The 26,906-nt window shown below is 57.4% G+C and overlaps 2 protein-coding genes across 4 annotated transcripts in view; both read right to left on the bottom strand.

Moving 5' to 3' along the window:
- The window catches only part of TFEB (transcription factor EB), a 54,387-nt gene extending 39,613 nt beyond the window's left edge, over positions 1–14,774 (bottom strand). The window contains exon 1 of one of the 3 annotated variants that reach the window (XM_087857134.1): positions 14,486–14,774. The gene's annotated coding sequence lies outside the window, so the exon portion shown is untranslated. Of the gene's footprint in view, positions 1–2,866; positions 3,185–14,485 lie in introns of those variants that run through there. The other 2 variants (XM_045776998.2, XM_045776999.2) reach the window with 2 other exon arrangements.
- Positions 14,775–16,479: 1,705 nt separating this feature from the next.
- On the bottom strand, positions 16,480–26,051 carry PGC (progastricsin). The gene is made up of 9 exons (XM_045777049.2): positions 25,993–26,051; positions 23,445–23,595; positions 23,031–23,148; positions 22,012–22,130; positions 21,334–21,533; positions 18,716–18,838; positions 17,962–18,109; positions 17,458–17,556; positions 16,480–16,769 (listed from the first exon to the last, which is right to left on the bottom strand). The coding sequence occupies exons 1-9, from the start codon at positions 26,049–26,051 to the stop codon at positions 16,617–16,619; spliced, it is 1,170 nt and encodes a 389-aa protein (XP_045633005.2). The 3' UTR covers positions 16,480–16,616.
- Between the last annotated feature and the right edge of the window lie 855 nt (positions 26,052–26,906).

The following is a 26,906-nucleotide window of genomic DNA, read 5'->3' as shown; positions in this document are numbered from 1 at the left end:
AGCTGGGGCTCCTAGGGTGCCCCTTGTAGGGGAGGACTCTGGAAATGGGGGTTCCCAGACCCAGGTTTGACCTGGGTCTCATCCTCTGAGGCCCCTGAAAGGCCACCTCCCCCTCAGAGCCAGGGATAGTCCCAGCTCACCATGGGTCACAGGCCTCTCCCCACTATTGCCCCACAGCCCCAGGTCATGGGGTGGGGAGGCGGGGGCTCTCCAGCCAGGCAGCTGATGTACTCATGACCTTTCCCAGCTCGCTCAACTTTAGAGATGACAATGACTATCCACCCAGAACCCTCCACACTTCCTACAGCCAGTTCATCCATATTAGGTCACAAGACTAGCACCCCCAACCGGAAGGCCGACTGCTCAGGGGTTAGTATGCCCACTTTACAGATGAAGAAGCTGAGGCCCCAACTGGCCCTGGGCAGAGATCTAAGTAGTAGAAAGGGTTCTGGCCCCCGGACCAGGGCTCATGGCTGATCCAGGTTCTAGGCCAGACTCACTGAGGCTAGCTGGGACAGTAGAGGGGAGAACGCTCAGGAGGCTCCCAAGACTCAGGGGAGGGGAGGAAACGGCTAAGGCACAGGCCCTGGGTCTTACTAAGCCACTGTAGACGCTGCAAGTCTTGGGGACGGGAGGAGCATCAGTAATCCTGAGTCTTCCTCTACCCCACCCCACCCCAGCCAGAGAAGGTGGGCACAGTCCTTGCCCAGTGCCCTGGGATGACCCCCACCCAGTCCTCTGCTCTAGCTAGCATGGACACTTCCGGCCAGGCCTGGCCCTGCAGCCCACTGACAGGGAGCCCCCACCTCCCAAGATGGCTCTCTAGCTCCAGACCCCGAGTCAACCATTCACCCTGGGCATTGTCACCCCCACACTGCCCCTACCCAATGTATGTCATCACCCAGAAAGCCTTCCCTTGCCACCTCACCCTCTGCTGACCCCCCACAGGGCCCACTCACCCACATACACCATGCTAAGAACTGGGCCCAGAATTCCCAGTCTGGCCCCCAGCATGTGATGCTGGGTCTTGCACTCAGTAGGTATTCCATAAACATTGCACAAGAGGGAGGCAATCTCTAAGGAAGTGACCCAAATATCTTGACCATGATCTACAGAAAAATATTTGGCCCAGTACACACACACACATACACACAGCACACATATACGCACATGTGAACCTGAAACAGAAAAGCTGCACAAAGCAACACTTGGCCAATAGCATGCAATGCACTGGCTGTTCTCTCTATATCTTCTTTTTCATTGGAAAAAAAAAACAAAACAAAACCGTTCATTGAGACCCACTAAGCTGATTTCATGGCCAGAAATTAGGGTCCCGTTAGTGGCCTTGATCCACAGTTCAAATTAGAGCCCTCTAGGGAGATCTGTGTGGCCCCGACTCCCCGCCCAGGACATGACCTTCTGTACAACAGGTGCCTAATAAAGGCACCCATTCATCAGACACTCACTCTGGGCCAGGCCTGTGCTAAGCACCTTGGTATGGTATCTCGGTGTATCCTCACCGTCACCCTAAGCGGTAGGGACTCTTACTACCCTGGTTTTGCACGTGAGGAAATTGAGGCCCAGCGTCACACAGTACATGGCTCAGGCAGAATTCAAAGCCAGATCTGTCTGAATCTGGGGCCCCATTCATAACTCCTGCACCATACCGCGCCCCCAGCTCAGGGTCTGCAGCCCCTCTCTTGACTCCACACACTGGCAGAAAGCTCACTCCAACTCCAATCACGAAAAAGCCATTCCCTGTGTTCACTTCACTCTATGTTAGTTGGCTACTTGACTGGAGACTGGCCCGAGGCCCTCTAGCCTTCACAGGGGCCCTGCTCCCTCCTACCAACCCGTCTCCTCCGGATAAACCCAGGAAAGGGGCTGGGATGGGCGACGGGTCCATTTCAGGGCTCCGGTGGACCATTCTGCGGTTCCTCCCCCTGATACACTGCCCTGAGGCAAGTCACTCACCCCTTCTGTGCCTCCACATCCCCGGCTATGAAATGGGGTAATGACAGCACCCACCCCAAGGGGGGACTCTTGAGGGTTCAAGGGGCTGATGCAGGTCAAGCCCTTGGCACAGTACCTGAAAGGAAGTAAGGCCTGGGAAATGTGAGCGCTTCTTATTATCATCCCCAGTGCCAACTCAAAGCCCTGCCATCAAAAATAATCACACGAACAGCGGGCAGTTTTTTGCTGTCCACAAACATGCTTACGCACCATGGAAAGGTTCACCTGTGCAGAGCGCGGACGTACTGTGTACCAAGAGCGGCCCTGAGCGCTCTACGTCAATTAAGCCTTTTAAGCCCCTGAATGAACCCACACCATTTACAGATGAGGACACTGAGGCACCAAGAGGCTAAGTGACTTACCAGGATCACTTAGCTGCGGAGTAGCAGGGCTAGGATTCGAACCCAGGGGCACCGGCAGAGTATCTGCTCCCAGTCCCCGAGGCAAGGAGGTACGTACTGTGGCTTGGCTGGCGCCAGGCTACGCACATCGTTACCTCCTCACCAGAGCCTCTAAACAAGCCTGGAGATGTGGAGACCGGGCAGGGGGTGCTGCGGTCACCTGCGTTGCATAGCTCCTCAGAAGTGCGGCAGGAGCCAGTGCCTCTGACTCCTGATTTCCCTCGCTTTCCACTATCCCCATCCCCTGTCCCCCCCAAGCCTGGCCAGGGACCCCTCCTTTGTGCCACCTGCTTCCCCAACCCTGACCCTGCTCAATATCTCCCCTAACCCTCTTCAAAAGCTACCTGGTTGCCAGTGCAGCCCTTGGGGGGGGGCTCATCCCCACTCACCCGCCTGCCCAGGACACACACACACACACACACACACACACACACACACACACTCCCTCATACCTGGGAGACAGTGGTCCCCTGGAAGGAGCCCCCGGGAAAGCTCAGCTCCTTGGGGGGCCAGAGCCCAGGGCCAGGCCCCTGCCCCAGGCACTGGACCCAGTTTCCTCATTCTCCCCAGTACTGTTTCTCACCCAGCCCCCTGCACCTCAGCCTGAGAGGAAGTTGCACAATCCCCTGGGAGCTGCAAGTGTGGCCGAGGATTACTCACAGTGCAGAGGGAACCGCACGCCCACCCGGAAGGCCTCGCATACCCACAAGACTACCCGACGCAGACGGGCTCCCAACACGTCTCACCCCATCTCACCTACCCTGGGCTCCAGGACCCCTATAGTGCCCTCCCGCCTCCCAGACTGAGCCTCTGACAGCCACCCCCCCACACTACCCACACAGCCCGGCCTCACAGGGCTTAGGCCATGCTGCCCCTGCACCAAGATGGACAGGCACAGAGGGGCAAGAATTTTCAGGAACCCTACCAGGTCCAATGCAGGCCTAGCCCTAACCTACACACCCTCCCAGCCCTTCCTGGAGACATGGATCCTCTTAGCCTGAAGCCCTACAGTCCACCACCTTCCTGACTGACCATGTATCTGCCATCTTGGCCTTGGGCCTTCCCAGGGCCTCCAGACACCAGTTCATAGTCTTCCTATACAGCCCACCTTAGAATGGACCCCGAGACCAAGATCACTCTATGAAGTTCTGGGAGGGTATGAGCCGCCACACGATTTTCACCTGTGACAACATGCTCTTGCTACACATGTGATTTCAGAGGTTCCTCAGCCCCCAAAGTACTTCTCTAACAGCCTGTCAAAGAAATGGACATTTCACTAGCGTTTCTTTCTGGTGCCTGAGGAAGGGATTCCCACCTTGGATAGGTAATACTCCTTGTCAAGAAAGGCTGGCAATCACAAAGCCACTGTCAGTCACCTGTCCCTCAGGGTGGATGAGTTCACTGGGCCCTTTCGTGAGAGTATGGTTCGGGAAGGGACAGTGCGGTGGAAAGGTCAGGCAGGCCGTGACTTCTGGAGGAGGCTGGAGATGCCACGGAGGTAAAGTGCACCCCAGAACAGGGAGGTCAGAGAGGCCCCGAGGGCTCTGACCCAGACTCTGACCCAAGCCTAGGCCCTCCCTGGGATAGCAACTCTGGAAGAACACAGAGAGTAAGTAGGAGGCTGGCCTGGGTGTACAAAGCCCCCAAGAATGACCTCTGGCTTCCACCCCTCATGGCCCGGACTTCCAACAGGGCCTCAGATAAAGAATATGACAGGCACCCCTTATCACCCCACATAACCTTGGACTCCCACCCAGCTAAGGACAAAGTCAGAAATGGTTTTACCTGGGCCCCGGGGTTCCCCAGAGAGCCCCTCATTTTTGCTGCCCTCATCAAAAGCCTGGGGCCCTCAGGGCGGTTCCCCCACAGCCCTGAGGCCTGGAATAGCAGGAACCAGGGCCGAGCCCACAGCTGGTCACCTGACACCTCCAGTTCAGCGGACAGGGAGCACAGTCAAGGGGGAGGGGCTGGTACCACAAAGGAAACAAGGAGCAGAGGCCCCTTGGCAGGGATGCTTCCCAAAGTGCCTACACAGGCTCCCTCTCCCTAGTCCTGACAACGGCCTCACGAAGGGGAGGGCACAGCCCGCCCCATACCCTCATTGTCCCTAGGAGGGGACTGAGGCTTCAAAAGCACTGAAGAGACTTCCCCAAGGCTATGCAGCAAGTTCATGGCAAATCTCAGTCTCCTGGCTCCGCTCCCAGATCAGAGTTTCTCAACCTCAGCACTGACACTCCGGGCCAGACCATGCCTCTTCGGGGGGCTGTCCTGAGCATTTTAGGTGTTCAGCCGCATGCCAGGCTTCTACCTACTAAATGCCGGTAGCATTTCCTGAGTTGTGACAACCAAAAATGTCATCAGACATTGCCAAATGTCCCCTGGAGGCAAAAATCACCACCAGTTGAGAACGACTGCCCGAGGAGACCTTGAAGGACAGGCACCTGCTAATTTGTACGCTATCTGCTGAGGGCTCTAGTCCTAGAGCTTTCCCCCTCCTCTGCCAGACGTGCGGGCAAGAGGACCTTGGTACACTCTGGGCAGAGGCTGCGCCATCAGGGGTCTCCTCTGAAGACCACCTTCCGACCTCCCAACCTGCGGCCCCTCCCTGGCATTCGGTACTGTCACAGTCTTTCAGCCATGCTGACCGCACACCGCTAATGAGTACAAAATGTCGAGCATCCCCAGTATATGCTTTTCTCATAAATCGCTTATAAATACCGATGTATGAATAGATCACACAGGTCAGCAAACATCCACAAAAACAGATCTATAAAAAAAGATGAGAAGGGGAATGCAAATTATACCCATGATGAGATACTGTGCCACACTCACCAGCAGGGCAGAAGTTAAACAGTCTAGCAATACCAAGTGTTGGCTAGAATATGGAGCAAGAGGAACTCAGGGGCCACTGGTGAGGAATAAATTGGTACGACCACTTAACAAGATATTTATTAAAGGTGGGGCGCCTGGGTGGCTCAGTCGGTTGAGCATCCGACTCTTGATTTCGGCTAAGGTCATGATCTCATGGTCATGGGATCGAGCCCCGGATCAGGGATCGCGCTCAGCGTGGAGCCTGCTTGGCCCTCTCCCTCTTACACCCTGTGCTCTAGCAATTCCATTCAGGTGTATCGGCACTCTGGAGAAATGTACGCACCGATGCACCAGGAAATACACCCGAGGATATTCCTACAGGACTGCTCATGGTAGCCAAAAAAGGAAAGCAGCCCCAACGTCCACAAGTAGCAGGGTGGATACAAACATGATGGCAAGTTCATACAGGGGAGCACTGTACAACAGTGCAAACGAACACACGAGAGCTACACATCATCACCTGGGTGGATCTCACAAGCGAAATGTGGAACGGAAATAACCTGACACAAAAGAACACATTCAATGTCATGCTAACTGTATCAAATTCAAAATCAGGCAAAAGTAAACTCTTCCGATAAAGACTGCAGACATCAGTGGTTCCGTAATAAGGAAAAGCAAGAACTGATGATCAGAAAGACCTCTGGGGGGAAGGGGTTATGACAGAGGCGGGGCACACAAGCTGATTCTGGGGCGCGGCCAACATTCTGTTTCTTCATCTGGGCAGTGGTTACCTGGGTGTTTACGATTACCTACTGCAGCATACATGTATGTTTATGCTCTTATCAGCAGTGATGGTGTATTTCACAATAAAAAGGGGGAGAAAAGGATGGGATATAAAAAAAAATAGAAACGGAAGTTCTAATATTATCTTCTCACTCCTGGCTTTGAAAACCACTATAATTAGGCCCAACAAACTGGAGGGGAATCTATAGTCAGTCACAGGTCTGGAGTATCTGATGATGCCTGGGGGCTGTCTGTGGAGGGGCTCCCCCAGCTGGCCAGGGGTGGCTACCCCTTGGCCCATCTCCCCACCACCACCTCAGGGTGACCCAGCCACCGCAAGCCCCTGGCTGCTCAAGGGCAAGGGGAGGTGTCAGGGTGGGCACCTTCACACCCATCTCACCCTGCCCTGGGCCATTCTTTGGGCCCGCAACAGCAGGGCTCGTTAGGCTGACACGAGGAAGGTTCAGAGGGGTGGGAATGTGGAGGGCAAAGGAAAGAGGGGAGGAGAAAAGGTGCTGAGGGTGGGGGCGGTGCAGAACCACCGCCCCAGGTTCCAGGTCAAGTCTTGGGGGCGCAGCAACAGGCAGGCCCAAAGAGGTCTGAGCTGCTGGGCCCAATTTAGTACCTCCCCCGTGGCCCGGGGCTTCCAAATGGCAGGTGGGTGGCCAGCTGCCTTCCCCTGGCCTCCCCTTGCACTGAGCAGCCTCCAGTCTTCCTGAAAGGAAGGACTCTGTCCAGGAGGGAAGCTTCCCGGGTCTGCAGAGGTGACCCCCCGGTAAAAGGATCGAGGGAGCAATAGAGCTGCCCTTTCTGGGGCCCAGAGGGTGGGTAGGGCTGAGCCAAGGTCTCCATGCTGGCACGAGCCCTTTGGTAAGAACTCTCTCCAGACCAAGGAAGAACGCGTTTCAGAGCAAAAGGCCAGGCTTGGACACGTTTCCATTCGTTCATACGTACTTCTGTACTATCTTCCACCAATCCGCCTTTCTCTGTCGTCTGTGGTTCCTGCAATTCCCCGCTGGCCTGTCAGCTTTGAGGGACAAGCTCACTCCCACCCACCCTGCTCAAACGGCACAGCGCTAGGCACCCAGGAGGTGCTCAGTTCATGCCTGCTGCCCCTAATGGTGTCCCAGGCCGTGCGGTGCTGGAGAGGCTCCCTCATGCTCCCCAGGCCTCAGTCCTCCACTCTCCAAAATATGGGGTAGCAGCAGCTAGCTTCTAAGGCTCCCAGCACCACAGCGCCAGCCGGCCCACAGCAGAGCCAGCTGCACCCCGCTGCAGGGGCAGCTGAGAGCACACCTGGCCAGAGCCGGGAGGGGACAACAGGCAACAGGGGCTGGACAGGATAGTGTGTCACCTCCTGGCCACTCTGTACCTCTCAGGGACTGCAGGGGGGGCTGGGGCAGGTGCTGTCCCCAAACCAATTATAAACAAGGCAGAGGACAGGCTGTGACTTCCCTTGGCAAACAAGAGAAAATAAACCGAAGCCCCACCCCATAGACCCACTGGTAGAACTGGGGTGGGGGGGGGTGCAGGGGGATGCTGGCAAACTCTCTACAGGAAGGGACAGACTGTCAGCCCTAAACCAGAGTGAAGCTGGACCTGGATCCTGGGGAGAACAGGTGGCGGGGTGGGGGGGGGGGCGGGGGAGAGACAGGGAGCTTCTCCTTGTCCAGCTGTGTACCCGACCCTGAGTATTAGATAGTGAAGCTGATACCCTGCCTGCAGGGCAGAGAACCGTTGTGTCCTCATTTCTGGGCACTTGATGGGGGCTCAATTCACACTCATGCCCTCACTCCGCAAAAATTTACTGAGCGCCCACTGGGTCCCCAGGCTCTCTTCTGGGCCCTGGGGGACACAGGAGCACACAAAACAGATCCAACCTCAGGGCTCTGGGTGCTGGCGCTGGAGTGTTCCGTTCACCTGTTGACTGATCAGCTCAGGCGCCAAGCCCCCCCTGCCACCCCCCTGCAGGGCCGAAGACCCTGGCACCACCTCTTCTCACCTCCCAGCACGACTCCTCCAGCTTCCAAGGAAGGATCCACCCCAAGAGTCCAGAGGTGAGCCCCCAAGGTGGCCCGACTATCTGCTGCCCTCAAGGCCCAGGACCTCCTAGAAGATGATGGAGACACACCTGCATTCCCACAGTGACACCCCCCTGCCAACATCTCTAGTCTGGGTGAGGAAGGAGAAGGGCACAGCTGCTTTCTGTGCACATTTCATCATTTTTATTAGTCATAAGAAACACAATTCAAGCACTGATGCCGTACTTGCCCACCACGGGGTAGGCAGGTAAAGTCACACGGTGGGTCTTTCTACAGCCTACTTCAACAGAGCCAAGGGCCCCCCTAATCCAGCAATGCCACCCTGGCTCCAAGCACTTTCGCAGGCGCTTTAGATCCTGCCCCGCGTTCTGATGCCTCTTGGGGACAGCGCTGTCCTTTGGTGTCCACCTCATCTCACCTTGTTCAAGCATCAAATATTTCCTGAGCACACGTCCCAGAGGGCGGTGCCGAGACTGCAAGGCCGGACCGAGGTCAGTTTAACAGGAGGTGGGGGTAAGAGCCAGGGAGGGGAAGGGAGGCTGATGATCCCAGGGATTAGGAGTCACCAAATGGTTTCACAGTGGTCCCCACCCCTTGGGACCTGGCTTCAGAAAGAAGACAGGCCTAAGAGACCCAAAGCAATCAGAGACCCGGGAGACAGAAAGCTCTTGCTTGGGAAGCCGCGAAGCAGTGAGTAGTTCTCAAAGCGTGGTCTGGGGACCAGCGGCATTAGCATCACCTGAGAACTCACCCAAAATACAAATTCCAGACCTACTAGAATTTGCAGCCCTACGGATTCTGGACCTACTCAGTCAGGAACCCGGGGGTAAAGCCCTAGCAATTCCAGGTGATTCTGATGCCCACACAAGTTTGAGAGTCTCTGCCCTGGAGAAAGGGCATCAAAGTCATTTGGGGACTTTTTAACATATTGACGCCTAGGCTCCTCTTTCAAGATTCAGACGCACTGGTAGGTTGTTTTTGTTTTTTTTTGTTGTTGTTTTTTTTAAGTAAGCTCTACGCCCTATGTAGGGCTTGAACTCACGGCCCCAAGATCAAGCCTGCATGCTCTACCAAGTGAGCCCACCAGGAGCTCCCAATGTACCAGCATTTTTTAAGAGCTCCCCAGGCGATCATAATATCCAGTGATGGCTACAGTCAGATGGAACAATCTTCCAGGCTCCCAGGAAGGTACGCCTTGATGGACAGAGGACCTGGTTAGAGGGAGGGGCGCAGAGGAGGGGGTGCCAGGAGAAGGGACGAGCATGAGCAAGGACTGGGAGGAGGAAATACGGACCATGGATTTCTGGAAAACCTGCTGGAATTTTGGATTAATCCCCATGGCATCACATTTTACTTTGGGGTCTCCATTACTGGGATAAAAGCCAACAAAGAGGCCTGCCCCCAGGAAGCTGGACTGGAGGAAGAGGGGTTGCGGGTCCTGAGACCTCCTTTCTCCTCCTCCTCATGCCCACACCTAAGAGCCAGGGAAAGAAAACCGTGAGGACTCTGCCCCTCTCTGGTGACCTCTGCTGTCACCCACTGCTGCACGTCCCACAGCAAAGCACTGAAGTCCCAGATCCTGCCCTATGGCTGGGATATTACCTCTGCCTTCGCTCACACCGCAGCCAGGCGTCTGCACCTCGGTGCAGAGAGGAGGAGGGGCGGGCAGCAGAAGCGTGGAGGAAAGCCATGGGTCAGGGGTGGGTAGTAAGGGGCCAGGCCAGATGCTACCCAAGCAATCCCCAGGGGCGGGGCGGGGCAGGGCAGGGGCGGTAGAGATGCTGCAAGCATGGTCAGGTTCCCTATGAGATCTTGTTAAGCGCAGGGACTGGGCTGGGCTGGGCGTGGTCACCAGGCAATGATGGGGGCTGTGGCCACAGACGCTGCAAAGCCCCCTGTGAGGCATTTCTTTCCAGGCTGTTAGATGAGCAGGGGGGTCCTGTTTGCAACCCATCAGTCTTTTTTTTCTTCGCTAGAGCTCTCTATCCTCTATTTCCTCACTTGGAAATGAGAAATAAAGAAATAAATGAGTTGTAAGCGTCCATTATGATTAATAACTAACATTTTGGAGCACGACACTATTCTAGGTCTCATATATGCAGCATGTGTCCAAATACTCAGCACAGATGGGGCGCCTGGGTGACTCAGTCAGTGAAACGTCTGACTCTTGATTTCGGCTCAGGTCCTGATCTCAGGGTCCTAGAACTGAGTCCCGAGTTGGGCTCTGAGCTCAACGCAGAATCTGCTTGGAATTCTCTCTCTCACTCTGTCCCTCCCCCCGCTTCAGCTATCCTTAAAATAAATGAATAAAATCTTAAAAAACATCTCTTAGCCCTCTCTGCAGCACTAGTAAGCAGGTGCTAGCATAATCCTTGCTTTGTAGAGGTGCAAACGGAGCCACCGGCAGGGTGAAGCAGCTTGCCTGGGGTCACACAGCTAGGAAGTGACAGAGGTGGGATTCCAAGCCAAAGCAGCCCGGCCCTGGAGCTCCTGTTCTCAACAATCTCCCGGCGATGGCGACGTGGCACTTAGCTCAGAGCTCAGCACATGCTGGCTCTGACTATGTCCCAAGAGAAACTGGCTGGTCGCACTGCCCAGGCCAGCCTTGAGCTCAAGCTCTATGGAGTAGATTTCAGCAGTGCCCCCCAAGCCACTGCTCCCCGTAGCACACGCGCCTCCCTTTGGGGAGCCCCTCCTGTCCGGGTGCCTTTGCCAGAGATGGGTAGAAGGTTCACACTGGAGGGGACCCCACAGGTGATCTAGGTTCCCAGCCATGGAAAGAGAGGCTGACAGAAGGGGGGACCTGCCGCAGCCATCCAGGCTGGCCGCGAGAGGACTCCTGCGTTCTCGAGACTTCGCTGCTGGTTCTCACTCAGTAGCTGCCACAGCCTTTCCCCCACATCTGAGTAAACAAGTGCCGAGTGAGGGCTGCACGATAAGTTAATGTGTGAGGTTTCCAAGGAGACCCAGGGAGCCTTGTCTGAGCTCCTCTCCTCCCTCCGGGGGGTGGGGGGGCGGTCAGGAGAGTCCTCAGCAGAGGTCCTTTGGTCACCTGTGTCAGCAGTTCAAAAGAGCAGCCAGGACACAGGTGTGGTCCTGGGGCAGAGGCCTCAGCGAGTTCCCACCTACCACTCGGAACACGAGACCCTGCATGGGTAAAAGAAGGTTCCCAACCCCCACCTGCCCACCGTTTAGGAGAGAACTCCTGAGAAACCCTGAGTGGCCTTCTTGAGAGATTCAGAACATGGATTTTGGAGGCAGTTGGACCTAGGTTAGAGTCCTTACCACTTCCAGGCTGTGTGACTTCTGGCAACTTGCTTAACTTCTCTGAATCTGGATAATGAAAAGAATCATTCCTACTTTACTCTAAAGAGTAAATATACAATAAATGTTGGCAACTATTATTTATAACTAAATTTTCTTATAATGTTGTTCTGTTATAGCATAGAGAGACTAGGTGAATATTCCATTAATATAGTATCGTGTGGTTATACTCTCACAGACACACACATAGACAATTCATCTACACACAGGTACCTAGATACCTATCATCTCATAACTACACACACAAACTCCTACCAATTACACACGCCCCACAGTGAAACACAGAGCAACACTATGGACTCACCATGTACCAGACACCACTCCACCCTGAATCCTCACAACAGCCTAGAAGGAGTGCACCTTTTTCTCTCTCTTTTTTCAGAGGAAGATAGAGACGTTATATACATATCCACTTGCCGCATCCTGGGGTGTGGACACTTCGGGCAGCTCGAGAAATCCTGACCACCCTCCCTCTGTATCAGAGGAGGTCAACCCAATTTCCACGGTCATCTCCAGGGCAGCCCCAAGCTGGGCCCCAAGTGCTGACTGCCCTCCATCCCTAGGACAAAGGCCCAACCTGACATTCATGCCAGCTGCGGTTGGGGAAACCCCTGCTGCCTGCTGCCGGCAGAAACCAAGTTGACTTTGAAAAGGAAGAGACAGAAGCCAGGGGGTGGTTGGGCCACTCCCTGTGGGGGCAGGTGCTAAGTAACTCTATAAACTCCAGCTAATGATACAATTACAGCCATAAACAAAGCCCCAAGAGGGGTCAGGGCCAGAAGCCAGACCCTCAAAGGACAGCGAGTCCTGAAGGGTGGGAGGCCCCTCCTACCAACTTTCCAGCCCTGAGGCTCCAAGGGGGCCTGACTGGCATTGGAGGTGGGCACTGGGTATCCCCACCATTCCAGGCTCCTGGATGGGCTCCTGCCTGCCCCTGCCCACCCCCTGCCTACCTCTGACTGTGAGTCACCCAGCCCTCAGCCCTCACCAGACCAGCTGGTTCTCCATGGATTTGGTGCTCACCTGAGAGGATGTCCCCTGCCCCATGCCCTGCACCACTTCCAGGGGACAGGATTCCAATTTGTCTGCCCCTCCCAGAGCTGAGTTGCGGGCAAAATAGCACTGCAGCTGTAACAGGCCTTGTAAACTGTAAGCAGTATCAGCTCGCTTCCAGAGAAGCAGAGCACAGAGACACGCAAACAGCCTTTCATTCACTCTTTCCGGTTCCTAACTCGCCCACCCCAGCAGACAGGGGGCAGGCACAAAGAAGGGGACCAACTGAATTGCTCTTTTCCTATGGCTGGGGAAACTGAGGCATGGTACTAGCATACCAGCAAACTACGACGCAGGGCTCTCCCCTTCCGCTGTGCCTAAGACCGGCCTTTATTGCTGGCATCTCTCCCCCAGACTGTTACCTGCCTGAGGGCAGGGCCTGGAGGCTATCCACCAGACTGGGCACAGAGAGGGCCTCAGAACAAACAGGCTAAGGAGCCAGGAACTACGTTCTGATATGAGCCAACTGCATCTGGCCGCGCAAGAGGAAACCAGAGCTACCTCCCCCCTCCACCCCCCCACCCCCACCCTCCCGCCAAGAAATGCCAGGTCTTCGGCCAGTGGAATCTTGGACTAGGCGGGTGGGTGCAGGGGCCTAAGACCACATCTGAGAAGTATTACTAAGGGCCTGCACAGACCTTGCCCCTTCCCTGCTCGACTAAGACCCCCTCACTCAGGGTGGGGCCTGGGCGGTCATTAATTGACACTTCCCAGCGGGCGTAAAGCCAAAGGAAGCACTGCGCTCAAGTCTAGACGAGAAACTGTCTGCGCCGAACCGTCCCCAGAACAGACAAGCGAGAGAATCCCGGGTGGAGCAGACTGGGTTGGGAAGGACTCCGCAGTGAGCGGCGGCCAGGGAAGGTGGAGGGGGAGCTCGGGGCCGCGAGGGCGCGCGTGCAGAGGAGCCGCGCCCGCCCGCCCGCTCGCCCTCCCTCCTTCCCCCTCGGCGCCGGGCTGGGGCGCGCCAGGCTGCTGCGGCGCGAACCTGCTCGCGCAAACCGGAGCGGCTCGGGGCAGCCGCGCGTGAAGCCAGAACCCCCGGCCCGCACGGGGCCGAGGGGCGGGGACGGAGCTGGCATCAACCCGCTCCCTTCGAGAAGGGAGGTGCACGCGCAGCGCCCCCGTGGCTGACCCGGGTTCGGGGAGGTGGGGAGAAGACAGAGCGCGGACTTCGGGGGCGGGACGGCAAGGGGTTGGGCGGTACGAACTCCTGGAATAAGGGGAAGGGGGCGTGTTTTCCGGGATTCGAGACTAAGAAGGTGGGGGGTACTTAGGGGCGGGCAGATGGGTGGGAGCTCGGGGGAGCCGAAGGAGGGGGGCGCGAAGGGTGAGCTCTGGGTTAGGGTTCCCAGAGGTCGTGGAATCATGCAAAGGGGAGAAAAAGACTGAGCTCAGGGATACCAGGGGACGCGGGCACCGGCCGCTTCTCAAGACCCTGAGGGGGAGGAAGAGACGGGAAGGGAGGGTGGGATAGTACTTCCACCCGCCACCCTCCAGCAGCCCAGCCCCGGGGGCGTGGCGCCGCCCAAGCCCTCCCACTCCCCGGGACCATCCAGGTTGGGCCTGGCCGGGCCGGACTCGGCCCCCGCACACCTCCCGGGCCTCCGGCGCCCTCCCCCGTACCACCCGCCCCAGCCGCCTCCGGTGGAGAAGGAGTAGGCGCAAGGCCCACACGTCCCTCAAAGTTGTTGCAAGTTCACTCCCACGCCTCCCGCCCCTTCGACTCCCGGCTCCCGAGCCGGGAAGGCCCATGCCCGCCCCGGCCCCTCCCGCCTGGTTACATAAGGTCGCAGAGAAGCCGCCCCCGGCCCGGGCCTGCAGTGAGGGGCCGGAGGGGCTCCCGCGCTCCGCAGGCAGCGCCGCTCCGGCCATGTGCCGAACGTCCCGGACTAGACGGACAGCGGAGCGGGTGGCGGCACGGCACACATACTCCCTCTCCCCTCTTCAGCCGGCACCCCCATCCACCCACCTGTCTCCCGCTCCCACAATGGGGGCGGGGGAGCCTGGGTCCGGGGTTCCGGGCCCTCTGCGCACCCCTTGCCCCCAGGTCCCGCTCACCTAGCTCTGAAGGTCAATCCGTCCGCCGCCCGTCCCCCGCGGCTCTGGCAACTTGTCCCAAGTTCAGGTGTCCGGCCCGCGAGCTGCGCCTGCCGCCCCCTCCCGGACTCCTCCTGCTCCGCGCCACTGGGGAGGCCCGCCCCGTCCGCCCTTCCAGCTGCCGTCGGCGCCGCCGCCGCCGCCGCGGCTCCCTAGGTCCAGCCCGCAGCCGCCGCCTCCGCTGTCACCGAGCCCCGCGCCCGGCGCTGGGGCTCCCGCTGTCAATCCGCACCCACTTCCCGCCGCGCCCGGCAGAGGGCAGCACACGCCCCCGCGGTCCGCCCCGCCCTGCCCCGCCCCTCGCGGGCCCACCGCGGCGCCCGCGGGGAAATGTAGTCCCTCCCGTCGGCCCCGCCAGGAACGCCGGGATTTGTAGTCCCACTCTGTGGGCCCTGGCCTATGTACATGGACGTGGCTTTTGACTTAGAACTTATGTTCCACTTCGTTTCTGTCCCTTCTGAACGCTTTTTTTCCTCCTCCTCTCCTCCTCCTCCTCCCCTCCTCCCCTCCTCCCCTCCTCCTCCTCCCCTCCTCTCCTCCTCCTCCTCCCCTCTCCTCCTCCTCCTCCCCTCCTTCCCTCCTCCCCTCCTCTTCCTCTCCTCCCCTCCTCCTCTCCTCCCCTCCTCCCCTCCTCCCCTCCTCCCCTCCTCCCCTCCTCCTCCTCTCCTCCTCTCCTCCTCTCCTCCTCCTCCTCTCCTCCTCTCCCTCTCCTCCTCCTCCTCTCCTCCTCTCCTCCTCCTCCTCTCCTCCTCCTCCTCCTCTCTTCCTTCTTCTTCTTCAAGATGTTACAAACTACAGCTCACTATGATATACCCTGTGGTCTCTCTGACCCCAAGGGGAGGCCTGCAGCACGTTATCTTTCTGGGAGTCTAGGAAAGATGTAGGGTCCCAGATGGTGCGCTGTTGCTATAGAAACTACTATGCGGCAGGGGCGCCTGGGTGGCTCAGTCGTTAAGCATCTGCCTTCCGGCTCAGGGCATGATCCCAGAGTCCTGGAATCGAGCCCCGCATCGGGCTCCCCGCTCCGCTGGGAGCCTGCTTCTTCCTCTCCCACTCCCCCTGCTTGTGTTCCCTCTCTCGCTGGCTGTCTATCTCTCTCTCTCAAGTAAATAAATAAATAAATCTTTTTAAAAAATTCTTTAAAAAAAAAAAAAGAAACTACTACGTGGCAAACCTCAGTTTCCCTCGTGTTTTGGAATGGAATGCCAAACTTGGACCTTGTATTTCACCCCTGCCCCTGAACATAAGGAGCAAGGTTGGGGGTCAGACTAGTGAAGGACAGGGTGACAGAAATGTGTACAAGGAGCCTACCACTCTCCCATTATGGTTTTCCAATAATACCCCTCCTCAAGCCCCGTCAGTCCTAGCTTTCTCCCCCATGGGGCAGAGGGCTCTAGGTGAAAATATGATCAGCTTCATTCAGCCCAGGCCTTCTGAAGGCCTCCTGGAAATAGGTTCTGGGAGCATCACCCCCCTCCTGGAGGGACCCATGACTGTCACAAGGGTACCAGGCATCTAGCATTTCTCAGAAGCTCCTAGTGCAAACTTGATCATAGGTGAGGAGATGAAGGCCTAGGTGTGGGAGGATGGACACAGTGCTAATGGACTTGCCTGGGGTGATTCTGCTGGTCATTCGGTCCATTAGGTCGGCAGAGCATTTCGGGTTGTGGCAGTAGGGCCCCTTGGCCCATCACAAAGGAGTGCCTGCCTCAATGTCACTACCACTAGCAGAGAGAAGCTGTGGAGAGTCTCCAAGCTCTGAGGGGTACAGGGCCCCTCCCCAGGCCCTACCTTATGCCTGAGTGACACCCCTCCCCGCCCCCACAAACCTCCTAGCCCCTGAGGGAGAACACGGTCCAGCAGAGGCACATCTGCCCCTGACTCCCACCCTCCCCTCCCATTCCCTGTGACCAGGAGCAGCCTTATGGGCCACAACTGCCTCGAAAAACAACACGCTGGCCAACATGGAGAAGAACTATTTATTACGACAGAAAGCCCAGGAGCCAGAGAAAGAAGGCTGAATCCAGAAAAGAAGCACCTGCAGGGTGGGGGGTGGAGAGGAAGAATGAAGCCAGGCGTGCAGGCGCTGAGTCTAGGCGGCCGTGGCGAAGCCCACCCTGTTGTTGCCAATGTCGAAAATGGAATAGTAGGACCTGAGGAAGATGCCTCCGAGGATCCACAGGGGTTGGCCACTGCTGGAGGGCAGGTAGGTGGCCTGGACCCCAATGGTGCAAATGCCATTTCCCTGCACGACACAGAAGGGTGGCGCTCATTCATTGGCTCACATGGGGACCGGGCGCTGTTCAGCCCTGAGCCCCAGGCCAGGAGCTCGATGCAGAAATGAGGGACCCAGACTTGCCGCTCTTGAGGGCTCACAGGCCAACTGAGCCCCAGAGTAGGAGGGATTTCTGCAATGGGTAAATGCAGACTGCAGTGACCACCGCGGTCTCCTCTCCCCAAGTTCCCACCCGCCTCCCTTCTGCTCCTGATTTGGAGTAGGTCAGCCTGCTGGCAAAGCTTTGAGGCCAGACCAACTTGGCTTCCAAATTTAGCTTTACCCCAACTAGCTGTGTAGCCTTGTGTCTGTTTCTTAACCTCTCTGGACCTCCAAGTTTTCACTTGTAAAATAGAAATTAGCATCTCCCTCCTTGGACGGTCTGACAGCTCAGTGGGCTAGGGTGGGAGGCAAGGTGCTTCCCACAGCGCTGACCCTAGTAAGTGCTCAACAAACACCCCGGTGTCTCTCCGCACTAAGTAATAATAGACGACACTCTTCTGTTTCATAGCCTCGTGCCAGAGTAGGAGTTTGGAATCAGGGAGTGCAGAAAATAGAGCAGTGCTCACAAGGAGTTGGGGGATGGTACGTGGTCAGGAGACCCAGCGTGTCCGGCTCCCAGCCCCTCCTCACACCCATCACGTCCCTGCAGACTCACTGTGAAGACGTAGGAGTGGTAGGGCAGGGAGAAGGGCACGCGACCGATGAGGAAGGTCAAGGTGGGCAGGTTCTGGATGTTGTTACAGTCCACGAGAAACTGCAGAGAGGAACAGGGCCCAGGTGCCTCACCGAGCCCCTGAGAGGACCTGCCAAGCCCCTCTCCTCAACGCCCTTGGTCCTGAGCTGCCCTGCTTGGCCCCACACTCTAGTTAGTTCGATCTCATCCAAAGCCTGGAAAGTGTTTAACCCGTTTCCTTGGAGGCGCTGAAGCTCCAAGGGAATTCTGCCCAGTAGTAACCACCCTTTACCCCCTCAGCACAAGCCTCCGGCCCCCCTAAATCAGCCTCCAGGCCCCCAGCCCCAGTCCTCCCAGGGCCCCCACCTCCAGGGCTTTGGGAGCAGCTAGCAGTATGGAGGCCAAGAGTGGGGCTACTCCCAGAAGAATCATAAATGCCTCCCGGTGGGCCTCTCCAAAAGAAGGGGATGCCTCCACCAGACACACCTGTCCGTACCGGTCCGCCTCGGCCCCTGTAGCCTGCAGAAGGGCACTCAGGTACTGCTGGGGTACAGTGAGCAGAGATGTGCCTGTGTCCACAATGGCCTGGCAGCCCTGGGAGCACCAGCCCATGGCATGGCCGCCAATGAGGAACCTGAATGGTGAGGAGATGAATGCCCTCAGCACCTCCGGCTCAGGGCATCTAGGAAGTGAGTGTTCCCCACCACCAAAGGACAGCCACAGCCACAGAATCATGGTGTACCTCAGGAAGGTAAGAACTCTGCAGAGGTTATTCCAGCCATCCCCCTGCCTCACATCATTCAGAGTCTATTCAGGGACACCTAAATGGCCATGGAACGTAGTTCTTTAAAGTTTCAAGGAAGGTTCTAGAAACACTGAAAGCCAGGGTCACTGAATGGTTTAAGTACTATGACCACATTAATCCCCCCAAATACACCATAGTTTCCAGTTAGTAAGCACATAGTGTTGGATCACAGGGTTTATAATGTTTGAGATTTCAGACCTTCTCCATTTATATTGTTCTCACCTCACCCACTTCTCCAGGCTGAGCTGGGCCTTCAGTCTCCAGCAGAGGATAGCTGTGGCTTTTGGGGGGCAGGCTTCAGGGGTCCCCTATCCCCACCTCCTAGCAGTACCTACCCCTGTGTGTGTGTGTGTGTGTGTGTGTGTGTGTGTGTGTGTGTGTGACATGAAATGCCTCGAAGCCTGTGACATCCTCAAGCCCCCAGGTCAGACTCACTCCTCAATGCCAATCTGCCAGTAGCGTTCCTGGGTGACGGGGGCCCAGTAGATCGGTCCCCTGTGCAGGCTGTGGTCTATTTCTCCGAATATGAGAACTGATCCATTCTGAGAGCTCATATCTCTGCAGAAGGCAAAGGGAAGGGTGAATCAGGGAATGGCTATAGAAAAGATTTCCTGTTGAGAATTCAACCTCAAAGAAAAATAGAGGTCCTGCCCTGGCTGCAGGCTTGGGGCCCTAAGAGCATGGCTATGTTTCCCACTCAGATTAGGGTCCCTGAGGGCAGGGCTGTGTCTCCCCCCTCAGACTGAGCCCCCTGAGGGCAGGGCTGTGTCTCCCCCCTCAGACTGAGGCTCCCTGAGGCAGGGCTGTGTCTCCCCTCAGACTGGGTCTCCCTGAGGGCAGGGCTGTGTCTCCCCTCAGACTGGGGCTCCCTGAGGGCAGGGCTGTGTCTCCGCCTCAGACTGGGGCTCCCTGAGGGCAGGGCTGTGTCTCCCCTCAGACTGGGGTTCCCTGAGGGCAGGGCTGTGTCTCCCCTCAGACTGGGGCTCCCTGAGGGCAGGGCTGTGTCTCCCCCCTCAGACTGGGGCTCCCTGAGGGCAAGGCTGTGTCTCCCCTCAGACTGGGGCTCCCTGAGGGCAGGGCTGTGTCTCCCCCTCAGACTGGGCTGTGTCTCCCCTCAGACTGGGGCTCCCTGAGGGCAGGGCTGTGTCTCCCCCTCAGACTGGGCTGTGTCTCCCCTCAGACTGGGGCTCCCTGAGGGCAGGGCTGTGTCTCCCCCTCAGACTGGGCTGTGTCTCCCCTCAGACTGGGGCTCCCTGAGGGCAGGGCTGTGTCTCCCCCTCAGACTGGGCTGTGTCTCCCCTCAGACTGGGGCTCCCTGAGGGCAGGGCTGTGTCTCCCCTCAGACTGGGGCTCCCTGAGGGCAGGGCTGTGTCTCCCCCCTCAGACTGGGGCTCCCTGAGGGCAAGGCTGTGTCTCCCCTCAGACTGGGGCTCCCTGAGGGCAGGGCTGTGTCTCCCCCTCAGACTGGGCTGTGTCTCCCCTCAGACTGGGGCTCCCTGAGGGCAGGGCTGTGTCTCCCCTCAGACTGGGGCTCCCTGAGGGCAGGGCTGTGTCTCCCCCCTCAGACTGGGGCTCCCTGAGGGCAAGGCTGTGTCTCCCCTCAGACTGGGGCTCCCTGAGGGCAGGGCTGTGTCTCCCCCTCAGACTGGGCTGTGTCTCCCCTCAGACTGGGGCTCCCTGAGGGCAGGGCTGTGTCTCCGCCTCAGACTGGGTCTCCCTGAGGGCAGGGCTGTGTCTCCCCTCAGACTGGGGCTCCCTGAGGGCAGGGCTGTGTCTCCCCCCTCAGACTGGGGCTCCCTGAGGGCAGGGCTGTGTCTCCCCCTCAGACTGGGGCTCCCTGAGGGCAGGGCTGTGTCTCCCCTCAGACTGGGGCTCCCTGAGGGCAGGGCTGTGTCTCCCCCCTCAGACTGGGGCTCCCTGAGGGCAAGGCTGTGTCTCCCCTCAGACTGGGGCTCCCTGAGGGCAGGGCTGTGTCTCCCCCTTCAGACTGAGGCTCCCTGAGGGCAGGGCTGTGTCTCCCCCTTACACTAGGCCTGCTGAGGGAAGGAGTTGTGTCCCCCTTCCTCACTGCAGCTCCAAGCTGGGCTCCTCAGAATTCCCAGTGCCCCTGGTCCAGAGGCAGGGCCTCTGGGGAAGCTGCTGGTTGTGTGGCTCCCACACACCCTTCCTCTCTCCCTTCCACTTCTTGCTACTAGTGTTGTATGTCACTGGGAGCTTGACCCTGAGCCCCATTGGTCATTTTTCTGCTGGGACTGGAGGGAGGTGGGGACTTGGCAGAGAGGAGGCATGGATATCCCTGCTCCTTTCAGCCTCCTCTGGCAGCCAAGCCTGAGTGTGGAATTGAGCAGAGCTCCTAAGGGCTGAACTCAAAACGAATTATAATCAGAGGTGACACTATGTCAGCAACGTTAGGAACAGGGTAACATTGCCGATAGTCAGAGTCAGGTGATTAAGGCGGGATAGCAGATGCTGACTATCTCCAGAAGGTGGCCGGCTAACTCTGGAGAGGAAAGAAAGTCCCTCCCAGTCCACTCACCCCGCCCCCACTTCCTGGCTCCCGGGCCACCCACACTCAGTGGCTGCAACGCTTGTGTTTATGGTGAGGAAAACACCTTATTAGGGGCAAATGACGAACCTTGACCAGACGACTCCAGGACCTGGAGAGAACAATACATCAAAGCAGATGAGGCAATAGATTGTACACAAAAGAAGTGTCCAGAAGGCAATGAGCGAACTGTGGCTCTGGGCAGGAGGTAAATCCCAGAGGTACTGAGAATGAGCAGCCGCACTCAAAGCTAAGTTCACCCAGAAGAGGGAAAGATTCCAACTGGCCACGAAATGCGAAGAGAAGTCTGAGTGGGCTGGGGACAGACCCTGGGATGAGCGAAAGGGGGTGGACAGGGGGACAGTTCTGAAGCTCAGGAGGAAGGTCCTAGACACAGTGGTAGCTGAAACCAAATGCCTGCTGGGAGGCCTCCGAACCCCAAAGCGTTGAGTTCACATGTCTGGGGTCTGGGGAGGATGGGGGGAGACTCCCCCAAGCGGTTTCTTACCGGCCAAGGTAGAAACTGAAGACTGGGCTGGAGAGGAGGCCCGCCCTCAGCAAGCCCTGCAGGGCCGTGGTGCCCCTACCCTCTGCCAGTGCTGGGTAGGCCAGGCCCATGATGCCATCAAACTTCAGCTGGACGAAATAGGGACTCGGCTCATGCTCACTGAGGCCAAACTGCTGGTTGGAGACCTGGATGCTCTGGACCTGAAAGGGACACAGGGGATGGAAGGTGACACGTATAACTCCACTCATCTCCCCATAACCCTCCTCCACAAAGACCCTCGAGGCTCCCTTGTTCATCCCTTCCTCACCCCTGCCCCTTGCCTTCTTGACACGTCTTGCAAGGGTCAGGTTTTCTCTCAAGTGGCCTTCCCTGGCTGCTACCGCAGCACCCCCACCTCCATCTTCTTCCCCCTGCCCCACCCCCCTGACTTTAAGCTTCTTAACCAAAGGACCAGGTCATCCCCTTCATCGGGGTGCGCTCAGTGCGGGCTGGGTGACTGCATGAAGGGGCACTTGGTGTTCCCATTGCCTGGTTTGAAGCACTAGGTGCTTCTCCGTATTCTCGGGGTCTCTGGCTAATCTCCTGTCAGACTCAGGTCTGGGGGTTTCCAGGCCAGGTCAGAGCCCCGGGGAACAGCTCCACATCCTGGGGCACGGAGTGACCTGCAGCCTGGCTCACCCTCAGAGTATCATAGCCGTAGATGCCACTGAGGCTGCCGCTGCCATACTGCACAGAGAAGATCTGCCCGTTGCTGGAGTAAGTCGAGGACATGCTGGGGTTGAAGCGGGAGTGGCTGTCTGTGACAGGAAGGAGGGTTTGGGGAGGCAGGCTGGTAAGCGGAGGGCTGCCCACCTGAGCCCCAGCCTGGCCCCCATCCTGGAGCCTCAGCATCCTGGGACACCAGTCTCCGGTTGGCCAGCTGAGGGGGTTCCCAGCATGGAAGGCCCATGTGAGGTGGCCAGGCTTGGCCTCAAAGCCCCTTCTGACTTGCAAAATCTTGGGTTGTCCTTTGACCATGACCCTTGGTAGGTAGGTTGCCTAGAATCCTTTGTTTCCCTGACCCCCTTGCAGATCCCCACCTGAGAAATTACTCGTCAGCTGTAGGAGGGGATCCCTGCCTTCCCTCCACCCTCACCCCATCAAGAACCTGACCTGTGATATCTAGGGACATGGCCAATGAGGGACTCTTTGGACAAGAAGTGTCAAGACCCAAACCCCAAGGCTCTGGCAGGGACCAGGGCAGCCTTGAGGAGGGCAACATGGCCTGTCTCCAGATACAACTACAAGACAGGGACCAGATCCTATATTGTTCTCCCCTGTGTCTAGGAGACACGCAGTGAGAACTTAGTAAGCAGTGGAGTGGAATGGAAAGAATGTTGTAGACTTGGGTGGGATGGAATGGTGTGGTCTGCAGGGAACAGAATGGAGCAGAGCGGAGTGGGATGGACGGAGCAGAAGGGGATGGGCTGGAACAGGTAAAGGAGCATGTGTTGGTGAGAGGGAAGACACAGAGACCACCCAGGTCCAGGGCCAGCCTCTTCCCTCTGTCTTGCATATGCCCCTTGACTCTGGCCAAGTCCCTGACTCTCAGGATTGAAGCACCCAGGCCCCACAAGTCCTGCCTCGCTCGCCCTTTCCCCCGAGGCTGTCAGGGCCCTCCCTTGCCAACCACTCTCCCTAGGGAGCCCTGCACTTACCACAGGCCTGGCTCTGGCACTGGACCGAGGGCACCCACAGGCTGGAGGAGCCGGTATCAAAAAGGACCAGAAAGTTCTGTGGCGGGGTCCCGATGCCGATTTCCCCAAGGTACAGACTCTGGGGGACCGTGGGGCAGGCTGTTAGCTCTGGAGGGATACAGAGACCCTCAGGCCCAGCCTCCTGCATGGACAGAGCCCTTGCCCTACAACCTACCCCAGAGGCAGAAGCCCAAGCCTATCTTCCATACTTGCCCAGAACACACAGACACTCAGTCAGGGCTGGCGGGTGTGAGAGAAGGGAGCAGGCCCCAGGGCTGGGTGGGAAGGTACAGAGAGGATAGTTGGCACCCCCAGGGCCCAGCCTCAGCCCCTGGCACCAAGGAGAGGGAACCCCCACAGAGGGTCAGGACTCACATCCAGGTAGGCCAGCGGTTCATAGACCATGCCAAGATCGCTGAAGTGGTATTTCTGGGCAGGGTCGTTCTTGTGGGTCCTCAGGAACTCCCCCAGTAAGCCCTTGTCCTTCATGGTCTCACGGATGGACTCTAATTTCCTCAGGGGAACTCTGCAGAAGGGCTGGCATCAGGGCAGGGCCCTCCCTCCTTCCTACAGCACCTCTGACAGCCCCAGTCCCTCCGTCCCTCCTTGCCGCGCCACCTCCAGCCGCATCCCTCAGGCACCCAGCCCCTGTGTCCCCTGTGCCTATCATGCGGGGCTGTGTGTGTCTCCCTCTCACTCCTGCTCTGGCTCCAGCTTCAACCCTTTCTCTCTGTCTCCATGTCTCTTTCCCTGGGTCTGTCCCTCTGTCTCTCTCTCCTTTTCTTTCCTTCAAAGCTCATCTCAGGACTTGTTCCAAGATTCAGAAAACAAATACCCTCACCCATACATGCCCATATGCTGTCTCAAGGGTCCTCTTCCCGCCCCGGCCCTCTGGGCTCAGATATCCCATAAATTCCTTCCCTGGAAGGGGGAAGGGGGAACTTTAGCCATTAGCCTTGGCAGGATACGTGCATTGTCTTTTTGTAAGCTCTACATCCAATGTAGGGCTTGAACTCAGGACCCCGAGATCAAGGGTCACATGGTCTGCAGAGTCAACCAACGAGGCGGCCCAGGAGATATGCATTTTAAGAAAGGTTTCAGAGATGGCAGGGCTCACCCCAGATCCTCTCCTATGGTGGCCCTCAGGCACCTGGCCCCACCTGAATGTGACCCAGCATGGGTACAGGGGACAGCACTAGACTGAGACTCAGAAGGCAGGATCGTGGGTCTGCCCCTGCTCCTAATTGTCTGACCTGGGGCCGATCACTGCTCTCCTCCCAACACCAGGCAGGTGGAAGTTGGCCTGGGTGGTCTGGAGCCCAGATCGGCTCTGGAATTGGAACCATCTCTCTGATGGAGTCTGGGTTTCTGCCCCTGTCTCCCTTCGTTCTCCTCCTCCAAGAACTGCTTGCTGCCATTGCCTCGGGGGTCTCTGAGGGCCACTCAGGCTCGTTCCAGATCCAGAAGTCCCACTCCTTTCTTTTCTTTCCCCACCTGATTCCCCATTCCCTCAGGACCCCGCCTTCGCCCCCAGTTCTCCACTGAACCCATTCACACTGAGCTCTGAAGACTGCTCCGGCTCACCGCCTCGACAGGACTTCCGTATCACACCAGGTCTCCACGAGGACTCTAGGACTCTGCGGCGGAGCCGTCCGTCCTCACGGCCGGTGAGGTGGCCCGCGATGTCCTGGAAGCCATGCCTGCTCGCTCCCTTTCTCCTGACACCTCAGCATGGACACATTACGTTCCTGGTGTCTCTGCTTAGATGACTGTGTCATCTGCTAAATAAATTATGGGCCTTAAGGGAATTTTTAGCCCATGTCTGCCTATCCAGAAATCACCGTTCCTTTCTGCAGGAAGAAAGCACACCTGACATTCAGGGTCTGTGTGGACAGCAGTCACCCCGACTCTGTCCCAGGACCATCTTTCCTCATCATATGGGGAAGCGGCTGGGTTCTTTCCTTTGCCTGGAAGTGCCCCTGCCAGCAGATTAGGTCCCCAGCAAGGCATGTAGCCATAGTTAAAGATTATTGAGAACACACCAGGACGACTTGCTTAAGGTAATGAAAATGAAGCCCAAGAGAGCAAGAAACAAATTAGTCTGCACAATCGCAAGGTGCGTGGCCCCTGCTAACAGAGATAGCATCCCTGACACACATCGCTGGGATGTTTTGCAGATCCAGGGCCGGGAGGGGAAGGGCCACACAATCACAGTTAATGAAACCAGACAGACCAGGGACGCCTGGGTGGCTCAGCTGGTGAAGCATCTGCCTTCAGCCCAAGTTGTGATCCCAGGGTCCTGGGATCGAGTCCCACATCGGGCTCCCTGCTCCACGGGGAGTGTGCCTCTCCTTCTGCCTCTGTCTGCCACTCCCCCTGCTTGTGTTCGCTCTCTCTCTGACAAATACATAAATTCTTTAAAAATGAAAAAAGAAAGAAAGAAAGAAACCAGAAAGACAAGTCATTCGGTCTTGAGGTTGACCCAATCCCTGGCCCTTCAGAAGAACCCATGACCTCAAGCCCCTCATCTCTCATTATTTCCCCTTAGAAACCCTCACTTGCAAGCCAACAGGGCGCTGGGGACTTTCGAGCATTAGCTGTTCACCTGGGTAGCGCCATACCAGTGAATGAGCCTGTCTTGCATCACCGCAAAAGCTCGGGGTTGGTTTTTCTTACTGGCTTGAAGGGCATCTGGCGGACAAACTGTCCTTTGGTTCGGTTACAGACATTTCACGAGGGCAAAGGCTGTGGCTCCTCCTGCCTCTGAGTCCCCAGCCTACACCTGCCCAGGGAGCCTTTCCCGCCCCAGCAGAAACTCCAGAGCAGAGACCGGTGGGGCGGCCCCTGACCAGGCTACCCCCCCCCCCAGGGCTCCAGTCCCCTTCCCCAGGCTCCTGCTCCAGACGCCAGGCCCCAGACTCACTTGACGACTGCCGCCTCCAAGAGCTGGAGGCTGACCAAGGCCACCGCCATCCACTTCATGATGCCGGCTCCCAACCGCCCACGGAGGAGGAGCCGCTCCAAGTTGGGCTGTTGCAGTGGAGCGAAGCCCTGAGCGCTCCTTCCGCCTTTATAGCTCCAGGTTCTAGCCTAGTCCCTACCTCCCTGCCCCAGGCGGGAGCCTGACCTCAGTCCCCACTGCACCCTTTGCTCCGCGTATCAGTTGTTTCTGGATATTTTCCTTCTTCTTTTTCTTTTTTTTTCCAATTTATTTATTTAAGACAGAGACAGAGAGAGAGAGAGCACGACTGGGGAAGAGGGGCAGAGGGACAGGGAGAAACAGACTCCCCGCTGAGCAGGAGCCCGATGCGGGGCTCGATCCCAGCACCCAAGATCATGACCTGAGCCGAAGTCAGACGCTTAACTGACTGAGCCACCCAGGCGCCCCTGTGTGTTTTCCTTCTTGAGGGTGGCCACAGAGTACTTTTCATCTTCTGCGCTTTTTAATACAAGCTGTGGAGGCCAGGAAGTGTGACTAATGGGAGTTGCCATAAGATCACGGATGAGAATTCTTCCTGTCTAGGAACGGAGGCATAATGTGACATTGCAGGGCGAGGACCACAGCCAGGTCCATGGACGGCCATAAGCCTTCCATAGACAGGTCTCTCACCCTCCGTACTATTGGCATTTTGCAACATGTGATTCCTTGTTGGGGGGCTGTTCTGTGCTGTTTGGTTGTTAACAGTATCCCTGGCCTCTACCCAGGGATGCCGCCAGCAGTCCAAACGTTGTGAGCCAACAATGTCTCAGGGCATTGCAAGGTCCCCTTAGAGGCGAAAATTGTTGAGAATTGCTGGTCTGTCTATAGGTGATGTCCTCGGAGGTCTGACTCAAGTC

This window comes from Ursus americanus, chromosome 29 (assembly GCF_024610735.1).
Source record: "Ursus americanus isolate L20-20 chromosome 29, mUrsAme1.1.p, whole genome shotgun sequence".
In the NCBI taxonomy this organism is placed as follows: Eukaryota; Metazoa; Chordata; class Mammalia; order Carnivora; family Ursidae; genus Ursus; species Ursus americanus.
The sequence above is the reverse complement of the archived record's forward strand: the minus strand, read 5'-3'. Positions and strand labels throughout refer to the sequence as shown.